The 14,865-nt window shown below is 45.7% G+C and overlaps 1 protein-coding gene across 3 annotated transcripts in view; it reads left to right on the forward strand.

Moving 5' to 3' along the window:
- Positions 1-14,865, forward strand: part of CAMSAP1 (calmodulin regulated spectrin associated protein 1) — a 96,720-nt gene that overhangs the window by 42,186 nt on the left and 39,669 nt on the right. The window contains exons 5-7 of one of the 3 annotated variants that reach the window (XM_039461351.2): positions 2,912-2,992; positions 4,082-4,114; positions 6,836-6,977. In XM_039461351.2, the coding sequence (XP_039317285.2) occupies positions 2,912-2,992; positions 4,082-4,114; positions 6,836-6,977 (256 nt within the window). Of the gene's footprint in view, positions 1-2,911; positions 2,993-4,081; positions 4,115-6,835; positions 6,978-14,865 lie in introns of those variants that run through there. The other 2 variants (XM_039461352.2, XM_074394512.1) reach the window with 2 other exon arrangements.

A 14,865-nucleotide genomic window follows, 5' to 3' on the forward strand; every position in this document is an offset into this window, starting at 1 on the left:
CTCAGCCTCTCAAGTAGCTGGAATTACAGGCGCCTGCCATCACGCCTGGCTAATTTTTGTAGTTTTAGTAGATACAGAGTTTCACCATGTTTGCCTGACTGGTCTCAAACTCCTGACTTAAAGAAATCCACCTGCCTTGGCCTCCCAAAGTGCTGAGATTACAGGCGTGAACTACCACACCTGGTCCTTTTTTTTTTTTTTTTTTTTTTTTAAAATAGCTATCCAAGAGGGTATGAAGTGGCATCTCATTGTGGTTTTGATTTGCATTTCCCTAATGAGCCTCTTTGGCTCATGGACCATTTGTGTGTGTGTGTGTGTAAATATATATATATATATATATATATATATATATATATGTATTTTTTTTTTTTTTTGAGACAGGGTCTTACTCTGTATGAACAGGCTCACTGCAGCCTTGACCTCCTGGGCTCAAGTGATTCTCCTGCCTCAGCCACCCAAGTAGCTGGGATTCCAGATATTTGCCACCATGCCTGGCTAATTTTTGTAGAAATGGGACTTCATCATGTTGCCCAGGCTGGTCTCGAACTCTTGAGCTCATGTGATCCGCCTGCTTCGCCTCGCAAAGTGCTGGGATTACAGGTGTGATCCACCGTGCCTGGCTGTATATCTTCTTTGGAGGAATATTTATTCATACCCTTTGCCCATTTAAAAATTGGATTGTCTTTTTTTTGTCTTTTATAGATTCTGGGTACTAGATCAGTGAGCTTTCATGGACCTTTTACCCATGCAGGGTTTTGCAGCTTCATACATTGGTCATTTGGAAAATTGTTTCACTGAGATATGTTGATCTTCCAAATGTTGTCACATCTCATGATACAGCATCAAAACTTATATTCATTAATATCACCAATCTCATCAGAAAAGCCTTTACATGTTAGGAAGTTACCCAGCTTTTGGTGGCAGAAACAAGTTTTCCAAAATTTAAATTTTTTCTGAAATTCGAATTTTACTACTGGAAACAAGTAGGTTTCCTTAAGTGACAGGCATTCATTTAAAAAAACACAACACTTCTTTGGTTTTGAAATGATGTCTTAATATGTTTGCAAATGTGAATAAGTGGTTCGTTAGTGGTTCAGCTTGTAACTCAGCTGCACAGGTACATGTCCCGCGGTCACTGTTGTCATTTGGTGCACAAGAGAGGTGCTCTGTGCCTGCTGACCTTGTGGTCACAGAACACAAAAGAAGTTGCACTATAGAGTAGAGATTTGATAAAATTATTTTCCATCTGTATGGTTTCCTTCAGCCTAAACAACTTCTTTTAGCATTTTTTACAGGCAGTTCTACTGAAGTCTCTCAGCTTTTGCTTTTCTGAAAAAGACATTCTTTTGCTTTCATTTTCCAAAGATAGGGCTGGATATAAAATTCTAGATTGACAGAATTTTCTTTCAGATGGAAATACAGCTCCATTCTGTGTGCTGCTGGGGTGCCTCTGGGGTGAGGGAGCTGGGCTGACAGCTCTTGCTCCCGCTGCTTTAGACACTGACTTTGAACCCGTGTTGAGCTCGCAGCCTCGTCTCTGCTCTGAGGCTGGGAGGCATCTGGGGTGTTTGCAGGCCCTGCCTGCACCTCGTCCCCAGCACTGGAGCCGCGCTGGCTCTGTTCTGTGCAGCTTTCCCTTGCTTTGTCCTGTGCATTTTCAGCGTTTAAATTCTGTTTTCCGTGTGATTTTTATAGGGATCAGAGTGACAAGCAGATGTTTGGTTTACCATGTCTAGTCTTCTTGATTTTTTTTTTTTTTTTGGTAATTTGTAATTATATATTTTTTTGAAATGTTTCACTAAAAATTTCAGATTAATTTACATTTTAAGAAGAATGTGTTTTTATGCAGTGCTTTTTTTACTTTCTCCAAAAATATGACTGTTTTATGTTATGTATTGTATTAGCATTCATCTTCTTGATTAGATTTTCCAAAGAACCTTTTTTTTTTTTTTTTTTTTTTTTTTAAATAAGGAGACAGGGTCTTGCTGTGTTGCCCAGGCTGGCCTCCAGTTTTTGGGCTCAAGTGATCCTCATGTCTCAGCCTTCCGAGTAGCTGGGATTATAAGTATGAGCTGCCACACTCGTCCTTTGCCAAGGACTCTTAATCATGCATACAAAACTTGGTTGTGGATTAAATATCATTTTTTCTACCTTCTCACTGATTGAATTTGACATTATCTATATTGATTTTTTCTTCTATTTTTTAGTTTTAAAAACACTTTTTTGTTCTTCTGATTTGATACATATGGTTGACTCTCTTGTGTCTGTATCATTTGATGATGAAGCATTCAGCTCCGTGCCTTTTCGTTTAATGGTTTCTACCACATCCCCTGAAGCACTGCTGTGTGTTTTTCTCCATATTTTATAATTGCAGTTTTGATATTGAGTTAATAATTACAGGAGAGAATACTTAAATTTCTAAGAAGTTGTATTTTTAAGGAGTGTATAGTTAAACTTTTATGATTAAATTTTATTTGGTATGATTTTGTATGGTCAGGGATTTTTTTGTGACCTATTCTGTCACAAGTTAGGCTCTTTAGTGAGGTGTCCCAACCAGACTGTTTTGTAAGTGGCATTTGCTGTTGGTGTTGGAGAAGCTTATTAGTTTGGTGAGTCACCACTACCAAGAGGTAGTGACTCTGTCCCGCAGTGGCGGGTGGGGGGGGCACTGCACTGGCATTGGGGTGGGCGTGGGGGGGTGTGTCTGGGGGTGGTGGCAGGTGCTTTCCTGATGGTGGCAGGTGGACTTTGTGGATCATGTGGAATCCGTGTAACTGGCTTAAACAATACCTACGTCTAGGAGTCAGAGGCAAATCAGGTGAAGTGGATGTCTCTGGGTGATAATTGTGGAGATACTGAGACCTGTGCAGGACAGCAATTACCTTTTTAATGCCTTTCTCTTCTACTTTAGGTAAATCTTAAAATGAGAGAGATAACAGAGAAAGAAGTTAAATTAAAACAACAGTTATTGGAAAGTCCAGCTCATCAAAAGGTAAAGGGTAAATTTAATTCTTCCAGAATGCACTAAGTTAATGTTGGTCCAATTCTAAAGAATTCTGTTCCTACTGTTTGCTTATTCTCTATTTTTACTCACCAAAGAAGCAGCTAGTCTCTTGGATTCACCTGGTGGGCTGATTCTCCACACCTCAGTGAGAGGTGACCACGGCAGCCTGTCCCCCATCTCTCCCTGGGAAGGGGTGTTTTTTTATTGCACTTTATGGTGGGTGAGGGCATTTTGGGGGAATTGAGGAGCTCAGGAGTGAGGGACATAGGTCCCACCTGGGTGCTAGCTTCCACAAGTCAACAAACAAGGGGAAAATTGCCTATTGCTAAAGATGCCCTCGAAAAGTCCTTAAATGACCGTGAGGTGCGGTGTAGCTGGTGGGGTATCTGTGTCCCTGTGCCATGATTCTGGTGGATGGACCCTACATGTCTGCTGAAGTGGCATGATGGCCGTGCTGCACCTTCCAGCCATGAGTCGTTTTCTTCCTCTGACACTATTTTCTCTTTTGTAAGCACATGCGTGACTGAATTCACTCAGTTCAGTGCACGCAAGATGCGGTCTGACCATCTATAAGGTCTTGCCATTGGAGGGCAGTGTGCTGCCTTCCCCTGTTCTATATTCTCCCTCCAGCAGCACTGGCCCCTGGCCATGCATTGTTGGCTGGGTGAGCGGTGAGTCAGGCCACCTGCTATGGCTCCCTCATCTGGGTCTTAAGCATCGAGCTTCCTCCCTGTTCCTCAGATGGTCACGTTTAACACATGGGTACAGACTAAGCACTAGACCTCCCAGCATCAGAGCTGACTTTTTGCCTTTTGGTACCCAGCCCATACCAAGTTTCCGAAGTATTCTTTGCTACTGCAAAGAATAGTGTTGTGGAGGTGACTCGTGATCTTCCACTTTAATCATCTGCTAATACACCATGCCTATGGCCACGTACACTTGGAAGACTTTGCTTACCAGAGGCTCTCCCGCCTCTGCCGTGTAAACGCCGTGGGGAAGTGTGTGTTACCTCGTCCACACGTGGACCTGCTCTGCTGATGCTCCTCTCCTGCCTTCCTTTTCTCGCTTCCTGAGCAGTCTCCCTCCAAGTGGTATTGGAAGTTAGTGCCTGTAAGTGAACCTCGAGCCTCTAGCTGCCATCTACAGAGCCATCCTGTCGCAGTCACTTGCTTCCATTAAAAATTGCTCGCACCCAAAACTGTTTTTTTTTTTTGTTTGTTTGTTTAAATGTCCACCTTGGAATTATGTATATAGTACAGGCATTGGCCTGATTCTGAGCCAAGTGGGCCTTGTAATATGGCACTTTGGAACTCTAAGTTACATTTCACCCAGTTTCCTAGTTAACTTCTTTAAGTGATCAACATGCACATAATGAGAGAGGGCGTTCTCTTTTGTGATGGATACAGAGGGACTGAAAAGTGGTCTAGTTGCCCAAGTTACTCTGTATATTTTGTTCTTTCTGATGTTGCCTTGCCTGACTGTGGTATTTAACATGACATCTGTTAGGAGCCATCAGCTGATCGGTCCAGGTATGCGGATGATACACTTGGTGGGCCGGGGCTGGAGGGCTGCGGAGAGGGGCTCTCACCAGCGTTTCAGATTCCCCTTTCTCCTCGGGTGTTGCAGCCACTCCTGCTGCCTTGGCCTGCATGGAGAGGGGAAGGGGCATTTCCTTATTCCCAGGCAATGGTGTGAGTTAGATTAGCCTGGCCACAGGCTTTCTGGAGTGAAATGTGAATTTTCACATAGAAAGGTCAAACAGTATTTCGTTTTCCAGAACTAGTTGTGCCCCACCTGGTGGCCCATTCTGGAAGTGGAGCCAGTTTGTTAGCTGGCCCCCGGGGAGTGTGTGTGACGCCAGCTGTGCCTTTCTCGGGAACTTTTGGACGCAGAATTTGCAGACGGCTTTATGCATACTCCACTGCCTGCCTGCGTCCTTCAGTGTCATTATTGGGCCCCGATTTTCCTTTGAAGTCTGTCCTCGAGGTGACAGCAGTGGGAGTAAGCTGGGAGGCAGGGCTTGTTTGAGCAGTGGTAGATTCTGCTGCGGAGCTCACAGGTCATTTTGCTTCTCTTGAAGTATATTAATAAGAAAGAAGAAGAAAGCATTTTAAATCAATATAGAGCTTTTAGCTTTTTGAATCCTGAAGATTGAAGAGCTCAATATTAAATGCGCACTTAGGTGACTTAGTCAAGGGCTCCCAGAGTTCAGCTGTCCTACAGGAAGTGAGATTTCACGTGAGAGTTGTATAAAAACAGAACCATGTTACGAAGAGCGGTGGGTCCCTTAATGTTTTTTGTTAGATAGTTCATAACCCTAACTGTCTGACCACAGTATTGAGCAAATAGGCCAGTGAGGAGAAGTGTTGAAAGGCCTGGTAAAGACGGACAGGTTTAGAGGTCTCACCTCAACAATTTACAGCCTAGAGGTTCAAAACACCTGATTTGCAAGGCAACTATACAAGTTCCCTGGACTCTTGTAGTTCAGGAGTGTTTTCGCCTGCCCGTAAGCCCGCCCCATCCATCTTTAATCAAGAAACCATGTGCTTTCCCGCATGCCTGTGGCCACCCCTCACGTGTCTGCTGTCTGTGTGGAAGCCTGGCCTGGCGCATGCTGTGGTGCACTGCATGCTGGAACCCGTGGAGTTTGCACGCGTGGTACAGTATGAGGCGGGTCACGTTTTGTAGAGTGTGCCGTGGGCTCCGAGAAACAAGTTAAAGTGTGTGCCGAAACATATTTCATTGACATAAAATAAGCCTTATTGCTAAATTTGAGAGACTGTGTTACAAATGTTTTTACTCAGCATCAGTATTGATTATTCTACACGATGTGCTTACTGACATAACAACTTGAAATTCTTGATTTTAGACAATTTTTCCTCAAGTTGATTCAGCTGCATGACTCTCAGAAATCATTTTTCTTGTCAATTGCTGGTTTTCTTCCTCTAGTTTGTATCGTGTATTTTCCTCCTGTGGAGAAAATGTGGTTGGCAAGAAATGCCATATTTTAAAGCTGTATTGTGGGTGTTAATGCAGAAAACACTAGTGTATTGCAGGCTGTTTGGCAGTGGGGCTGGGGCTGACCGTCCTGCCCTCGGTGGCCTGTGTGTCTGTGCTCTTGTCAGCTGACTAGCACATACGGGGGCAGACCTGAGGGTTTGGTGGAGCGCAGAATACCACACATGTGGCTTCCTCTAAATGCAGAAGCATGGAAGCCTTGAGCAGATTGTCTTCTAGAGCACCTTGCATGGGTTTAGTCTCCTGATGCTTCATTGCAGTTAATAGAATGTGGTGGTTGTGCTATGAGAAATTCTGTCTAACTTGGCTTCTGAAATTTCTCAAACTAAATATTAAAGTTGTTTTGTATTTTTCATCATGGCTGAGGCTAGTGATGTTATTGCTTAGGAAAGTCACAGTGACTTGGGGCTTCCAAGCATCAGGATGATCACCATTTAACTTGTTTCTCGCTAGTGTCTAGTGCGTCGGCTTCCGGTAGTGTAGGTGTGTGTTCTGTCTCCTTTCCTGTGTGTGCCTGCACTAGCAGCAGCCTCTGCCTCCAGGTCAGTTTAGGGGAGACTGGCCCTGGTATTGCTAGCAAGTAGTTGCTGTTACCCAGTGTAGCCATGAAGCCCAGCTCCCTGGATCTTGACATATATGTTCCAGGCAAAGTGCATAATCCATATGTTTTTAACTTTTTCTAGATGGTTGCAATTGTTCTCCATGTTGTCTAGTAGGCATTATGTTAATTCCTGATCTAACAGTGTGCCTGTAACATATATGGTAGTGAAGAGACATCACATGCAGAGACCGTTTTCCTTTTATCAACTGCAGGTCCGCTATCGACGAGAGCACCTTTCTGCTAGGCAGTCACCCTACTTCCCGTTGTTGGAGGATTTGATGAGAGACGGCAGTGATGGTGCTGCTCTCTTAGCTGTGATTCACTATTATTGCCCAGAGCAGATGAAACTGGATGGTGAGTGGAGAATGCTTCCCCTAAACAGACCCAAAAAGCTTAAAAGAAAATTATAGTGTACATTGACCCACATAAAAAAAAAAAAAAGAACACTGAATCCTTAATATAAATTGGGATGTTAGCCTGTAGATGAAAAAATTGGGGGATGATGTCCTCATACTTAACCTGCATTTTATCTGATGATGAAACTGCACTTTGAAATTAGCTGGGTGTGGTGGTGCGCGCCTGTGGTTCCAGCTACTTGGGAGGCTAAGGTGGGAGGATCACTTGAGCCCGGGGGAAGGGGGAGGAAGAGGGAGAGAGAAATTGTACTTGAAAGTATTTGGGTCATGTGTGAAAGTTTTTGTGACTTTAGCTATGTTTCAGAATGGGTAGCTTTTGTAAACCTTTCCTCAGTTGATTTAAATCGTCTAGAACTTAGTTTGAGGATGGGAAAATTAATGCAAAATTGAGTCTGTTTATGAACCATTTATGAACAGCTGCCACATACTTGGTGCTGGGGATATTCCGATGATAGCGGATCTCACTCCAGGTGTTCACAACCTAACAATGAGGAAAGAGAAAGTGGAGCGACTGTCACCAGCATGACAGTGGGTATCTGGACAGGGGCGGGGGGAGCGTGAATTCTGGTTTAGGTTTTGCTAAGCACCCTCATTCTGAAGTAGGCAGATACAAGGCTAAGAGGTGCCCCCCAACTAATATCCCACATGGGAAGCATTTGTGTCAGGCTCTGGGTGGATTGAGCTGACATTGATCTTGTTCTTACTAAGCATAAAAGTGCTAGATATATGGTTTTTTTAGACAAAATAGTTTCACAAATAGCTGCACTTAAAGGAAGAGGCCGGGCGGGATGACTCACGCCTGTAATCCTAGCATTTTGGAAGGCTGAGTCGGGTGCATCACCTGAGGTCAGGAGTTTGAGGCCAGCCTGACCAACATGGCGAAACCCTGTCTCTACTTAAAATACAAAAATTAGCCAGGTGTGGTGGCACGTGCCTGTAATCCCAGCTACTCAGGAGGCTGAGACAAGACAATTGCTTCAACCCGGGAGACAGACATTGCAGTGAGCCACGATCGCACCACTGCACTCCAGCCTGGGCAACAGAGCAAGACTCGATCTCCGGGGTGGGGAAAAAAAGGGAGAGAAGAGAAAGGGAGAGCCTCGGGTATCAGGAGGCAGTTTCTGTCACTGAGTGAAAACCGTGAGTGGACAGGCAGGCGCCTCGGGGCCTTCTGGGCCTGAGTTTCCACGTTCATTTGACCCTGGGCCTGTGTGCTGTCAGCAGCTGTGACTGGCACCTTTGGGAACTCCACCTACTGCCCAGGAGCAAACGGAGGAGGCTTGACAGATGCCCTAGGCTCTGCGGCTTTGGAGGGGAAGCTCTTTAAGGAGGCAGTGCAGCTGTTGGGTACACTGTGGGTCGGAGGGACATTGAGATGTGTGTCACCCGTACGGTGTGGGAATGCCGGTCGAAAGTCAGTGCAACAAGCGGTCTAGGGCTAGTGAAGCTCACGGAGCCCGGCAGGGCTAAAGCGCAACGTGGCTGCACAGGAATGTTTCTGTGAGCCAGAGCCTGCTGGCTGCCCACTGAGGAGAAGAGCCCTTGCTGGAGGACAAACTTGAAAAATCAGAAACCACGCAAGGAAAGCAGGCACTGCAGCTCATTTGGCACCACGACAAGGGTGAAAGATAACAGGGTGTTTACAGTGATCAAGGACATAGAAAGAGAACTAGACACCTTGAAGAAGGCGGCGATGGGGTCTTCAGCTATGCTGTGATTTTCTTCATCCGCCAGGTCTTGTCTTGGCACTGTTTTTGTTTGTTTGTTTGAGACAGAGTCTTGCTCTGTTGCCCAGGCTGGAATGCAACAGCGTAATCTCGGCTCACTGCAACTTCCGCCTCCTAGGTTCAAGTGATTCTCCCACCTCAGCTTCCCGAGTAGCTGGGATTACAACTGTGTGCCACCACACCTGGCTAAGTTTTTTGTATTTTTAGTAGAGATGGGGTTTCACCATGTTGTCCAGGCTGGTCTTGAACTCCTGACCTCAGGTGATCCAACCAACCCCCTTGGCTTCCCAGAGTGCTGGGATAACAGGAGTGAGCCATTGCACCCAGCCATGGCACCTTGTTTTGTGTGTTCATCTCTTATGTTCTCCCTGCTGAGTTCTGGATTTTTTTTTTTTTTTTTTTTTTTTGAGACAGGGTCTCACTCATTCTGTCACCCAGGCTGGAGTGCAATGGTGTGATCATGGCTTACTGCAGCCTTGACTTCTCAGGCCCAGTTGATTATCCCACCTCAGCCTCCCGAGTAGCTGGGACTACAGACATGTACCACAATGCCTGGCTCACTTACTGTAATTTTTTTCTGTATATATGTGGACATGGAGTTTTGCCGTGTTGCCCGGGCTGGTCTTGAACTCCTGGGCTCAAGTGATCTGCTTGTTTGGCCTCCCAAAGTGCTGGAATTACATATGTGAGCCACTGCACTTGGCCCTGGGTCTTTCTGACGTCTACTTTCTGGTTCATAAATTTGACTTTTCCTTCATTGTGTGCAGCCTGCCCTATATGTCTGTTGGGGATCTTAAGACAGAGCGAATTGCTAAGGATAGAGAGTTGTTACCAATCACGATCATATGAACAGCTTACAGGAAGGTGTGACTGTACCGAAGCTCATTGTACCAAGAGCAGAACATCAAAATGGATTTTAAAAAATGAAGAGTTACAGAGAGAAATGCACAGAGCCACACTGCTGACTTACGTAACAGAAACTGATAGATAAAGCAGATAATTTAGTAAGCCCATAGAGGACTTGAACACAGAATTAGCAGACTTCATCCAGTGCACCAGCCCCTGTGGAATGTGCTCACTTAAAGACAGTAAAGACAATCATAGAAGCTTTGATAAAACCTGTAGTCGATGACGGCCACAGGTGAAATCTCAACAGATCCCAAAGAATCAGTACATTCTCCACAGTGCGGTAAAGTGACAGTTCACCTGCTAGAAGATGCAGCCTCTTTTCCTGCCTGCGAATTAATGATGGCTAATTTTAGGTGTGAGTTTGACGGGATTGACAGATGCCTAGGTGTCTGGTGAAGCATTGTTTCTGGCTGTGTCTGTGAGGGTATTTCCAGGGGAGATGGGTGTGCGTCAGTGGCTCGAGAAAGGCAGACCTGCCCTCAGTGTGGACGGAAGAGGGGGATTCTCCCTTTCTCCTCTCCCTCCCTTCCTGAGTGGGGCACTTTCTTTCTTCCTGTTCTTGGACATCAGACTCCAGGTTTTTTGGCTTTTAGACTCTGGGACTTGCACCATGGCCTCCTGGAGGTTTTTAGGCCTTTGGCCGTGGCCTAGGGGCTGTACCATCAGCTTTGCTGACCCTGAGGCTTTCAGACTTTGACTGAACCATGCTGCCACCTTCTCTGATTCTCCAGCTTGCAGATGGCCTGTTGTGGGATTTCTCTGTCTTTGTGATCATATGAGCAAATTTCTCTGATTAAATTCCCTCTCGTATGTCCTACTGGTTCTGTCTGTCTGGAGAATACTGACAAATGGCACAATTCCTCTAAAATCTTAAAGATTAAATGCCCGGAAGCCAGAGAAGGTATTTAAATATTTCATGGATCATAGGAGAAAGAGTAGTGGGACTTGCTAGTGTGAGTTCAGCAGGGGCAGGGATACTGATGCATCCAGTGATCTGAAATAGTTTCTGGGACCAGTTGGTGTTGATTAGATATTTGTTATTAGAAAAAGAACATAGAAGTAAATCCAAAGAAAGTTGAAGGAAGGAGAAATGAAGGCAGTTTTCTGTCCATTTCTGTTAGTCAGAAGACATTCCCAAACAAGGAGAATAAGGAACTGAATTGCAGATGCCGTTTTGGATGAAGCTAGGATATATCTGGACTCTGAACAAGTCCACTAATGGAGAAGTAATTAAAACAAGAGCCAAGTGGAGGATGGGTGGGTATCAAGCAGGGGAGCAAAGAGGCTCATGCTGTAGGACCCTGGACGGCAGAACGGAGCACCAAGGATGCTGCTGGACGTTGGTGCCTGGGGGCGGGGGTGGATTCCTTGAAAGTTGGTCTCCAGCGGTGAGAGTGCGGGTTTGCCTTGCCTCTGATGCCTTTCACCTCATATCCTCAGTACCTGGGAACACTCTGAGGGAAACTGAGCCAGATAGGCTCTAGTCTTAGACTCCAGGTGCAGGCAGGGATGAGGTGACACTGAAATCAGGGCTTTCGTGTAAAATTCTTCATACCCAGAGGTGAGGCCGGTTCTCCTCCCTCTGCATCCTGCCCTAGAAGTCTCCATCTCTCTTGCTTCACTCCATGATGCCAGTCTGTCCCACATGCAACACAGGGAATGATTCTTCTCTGACGTGTGAGGAAAGCCACTGACCTGAATGAGAACCTAAGTCAACAGATTGTGCAGGTGAGCAGGAAGAAAGTGTTAGAGGTGAAACAACAACAGGGCTCCGGGAAACGCTGCCTGCAGGATGGTGGCACCTAAGTATGTACAGAATCATCAGGCTCACATCAGCTCTTGGAGTGCTACAGCTTGTTTAGAATTTGTCTAGCAAATTCTGAAGAGCTGACAAAAACCAGTTCTTGGGAATGAAAGGTTTTTTTGCTAAGATGGGAGATCCACTGAAGTGCTAGAGGGCAGAGTTGAAGAAATCTGCCAGAAAGTAGAACCAGAAAGGCAAAAAGATGGGGAACTAAGGGAAAGAAGATAGAAAATCCAGGATCAGTCTACGAAGAAAGAGAACAGAAAATAGGCCTCGTCATGATGGCGAGGCCTCCCCACCCATGTGGAACTGTAAGTCCAATCAACCTCTTTTCTTTTGCAAATTTCCCAGTCTCAGTTATGACTTTATAAAGCGTGAAAACAGAAAAATATGGTACATTGGTACTAGTGGAGTGGAGAGTTGCTGAAAAGATACCCGGAAATATGGAAGAGACTTTGGAACTGGGTAACAGGCAGAGGTTGGAACAGTTATGTGGAACTCAGAAGACAACAGAAAAATGTGGGAACGTTTGGAACTTACAGAGACTTTTGAATGGCTTTGCCCAAAATGCTGATAGCGATATGGACAATAAAGGCCAACCTGAGGTGGTCTCAGATGGAGGCGAGAAACTTGTTGGGAACTGAAGCAAAGGTGACTCTTGTTATGTTTTAGCAAAGAGACTGGTGGCATTTTGCCCCTGCCCTAGAGATTTGTGGATCTTTAAATTTGAGAGAGATGATTTAGTGTATCTGGCAGAAGAAATTTCTAAGCAGCAAAGCATTTAAGAGGTGACTTGGATGCTGTTAAAGGCATTCAGTTTTATAAGGGAAACAGCATAAAAGTTTGGAAAATTTACAGCCTGATAATGTGATAGAAAAGAAAAACCTGGCTGTGCATGGTAGCTCATGCGTGTATCCCAGCATTTTGGGAGGCCGAGGTGGGCGGATCACATGAGGTCAGGAGTTTGAGACCAGCTTGGCTAACATGTCGAAAACCCGTCTCTACTAAAAATAGAAAAATTAACTGAACGTGGTAGGCGCCTGTAATCTCAGCTACTCGTGGGGCTGAGGCAGAAGAATCACTTGAAACAGGGAGGCGGAGGTTGCAGTGAGCCGAGATTGCGCCATTGTACTTCTTCAACCTGGGCAACAGGAGCGAAACTCTGCCTCAAAAAAAAAAAAAAGGAAAAAAAGAAAAGAAACTCATTTTCTCAGGAGAAATTCAAGCTGGCTGCATAAATTTGCATAAGTAAGGAGGAAAGGAATGTTACTTTTCTTCCAGACAATGGGGGAAAATGTCTCCAGGGCATGTCAGAAAATGTTTCCAGGGCAGCCCCTCCCATCACACACCTGAAGGCCTAGGATAAAATGGTTTCCTGGACTGGGGCCCTGTGTCCCTGTCCTGTGTGTGCAGCCTAGGGACTTGATGCCCTGCGTCCCAGCTCCTCTAGCTGTGACCGAAAGGGGCCAGTATAGAACTCAGGCCGTGGCTTCAGAGGGTACAAGGCCCAAGCCTTGATAGCTTCCGTGTCATGTTGATTCAGTGAGTGCACAAAAGTCAAGAACTGGGGTTTGGGTAGGCTGGGCGCAGTGGCTCACTGTAATCCCAGCACTTTGGAATTCCGAGGCAGGTGGATCAGGAGGTCAGGAGATTGCGACCATCCTGGCCAACATGGTGAAACCCTATCTCTACTAAAAATACGAAAAATTAGCTGGGTGTGGTGGCGTGTGCCTATAGTCCCAGCTACTTGGGAGGCTGAGATGGGAATCTCTTGAACCTAGGAGGTAGAGGTTGCGGTGAGCTGAGGTTGCACCCTTGCACTCCAGCCTGGGCAACGAGTGAAACTCTTGTCCCCCCCACCAAAAAAAAAAAAAAAAAGAATTGGGGTTTGGGAACCTCCACCTAGATCTCAGAAGATGTGTGGAAACGCCTGGATGCCCAGGCAGAAGTTTACTGTGGGGGTGGGGCACTCACGGAGAACCTCTGCTAGGGCAGTGTGAAAGGGAAATGTGGAGTGGGAGCCCCCGCACAGAGTCCCTACTAGGGCACCGTCTAGTGGAGCTGTGAGAAGAGGGTCACCGTCCTCCAGACCCCAGAATGGTAGCTCCACTGACAGCTTGTACCGCGTGCATGGAAAAGCCACAGGCACTCAGTGCCAGCTTGTGAAGCAGCCAGGAGGGAGGCTTTACCCTGCAAAGCTGCAGGGGTGGAGCTGCCCAAGACCATGGGAACTCACGTCTTGCACCAGCGTGACCTGGATGTGAGACAAGGAGTCAAAGGAGATTTGGAACTTTCAGATTTGACTGCCCCGTTGGATTTCAGACTTGCATGGGGCCTTAGCCCCTTTGTTTTGGCCCATTTCTCCCAGTTGGAATGGCTGTATTTACCAATTGCCTGTACCCCCATTGTATCTAGGAAGTAACTAACTTGCTTTTGATTTTACAGGCTCATAGGCAGAAGGGACTTGCCTTGTCTCAGATGAGACTTTGGACTGTGGACTCTTGAGTTAATGATGAAATGAGTTAAGACTTTGGGGGACTGTTGGGCATAATTGTGAGATGTGAGGCCATGAAATTTGGGAGGGGTCAGAGACAGAATGATATGGTTTGACTCTGTGTTCCCACCCAAATCTCCTTTTGAATTGTACTTTCATAATTCCCACGTGTTGTGGGAGGGACCCAGTTGGAGATAATCGAATTATGGGGGCAGTTTCCCCCATATTGTTCTCATGGTAGTGAATGTCACAAGATCTGATGGTTTGATAAGGGGAAACCCATTTCGCTTGGTTTGTGCTCTCTGCTTTTGCCATCGCCATGTGAGACCTGCCTTTCATTTTCCTCCATGATTCTGAGGTCTCCTCAGCCATGTGGAACTGTAAGTCCATTAAACCTCTTTCTTTTTTTTGCCCAGTCTCAGGTATGTCTTTATCAGCAGTGTGAAAATTGACTAATATAGGCAGAGACCTGTTTCTCTTAAGCTTTTTAATACAAATAAACTTCGGCTTCTTTAAAAAAAATTTTTTTTTTTTTTTTTTTTTTAATTATCAAGAGGAAGTCTTGCTCTGTTGCCCAGGCTGGAGTGCAGTGGTGTGATCTTGGCTCACTGCAACCTCCGCCACCTGGGTTCAAGCATTTCTCATGCCTCAGCCTCCCAAGTAGCTGGGACTACAGGTGTGCACTACCACACTTGGCCAATTTTAAAATATTTTTAGTAGAGACAGGATTTCACCATGTTGGTCAGGCTGTTCTCAAACTCCTAATCTCAGGTGATCCACCTGTCTCAGCCTCCCAAAGTGCTGGGATTAGAGGCATGAGCCCGGCTGGCTTCTTAAAGTCTTTATATTCTTTGTTAAAATAAAAATTTAAAAATGTGTTTTGCAGGAATGT

Source organism: Saimiri boliviensis, chromosome 2, assembly GCF_048565385.1.
Source record: "Saimiri boliviensis isolate mSaiBol1 chromosome 2, mSaiBol1.pri, whole genome shotgun sequence".
NCBI lineage: Eukaryota > Metazoa > Chordata > Mammalia > Primates > Cebidae > Saimiri > Saimiri boliviensis.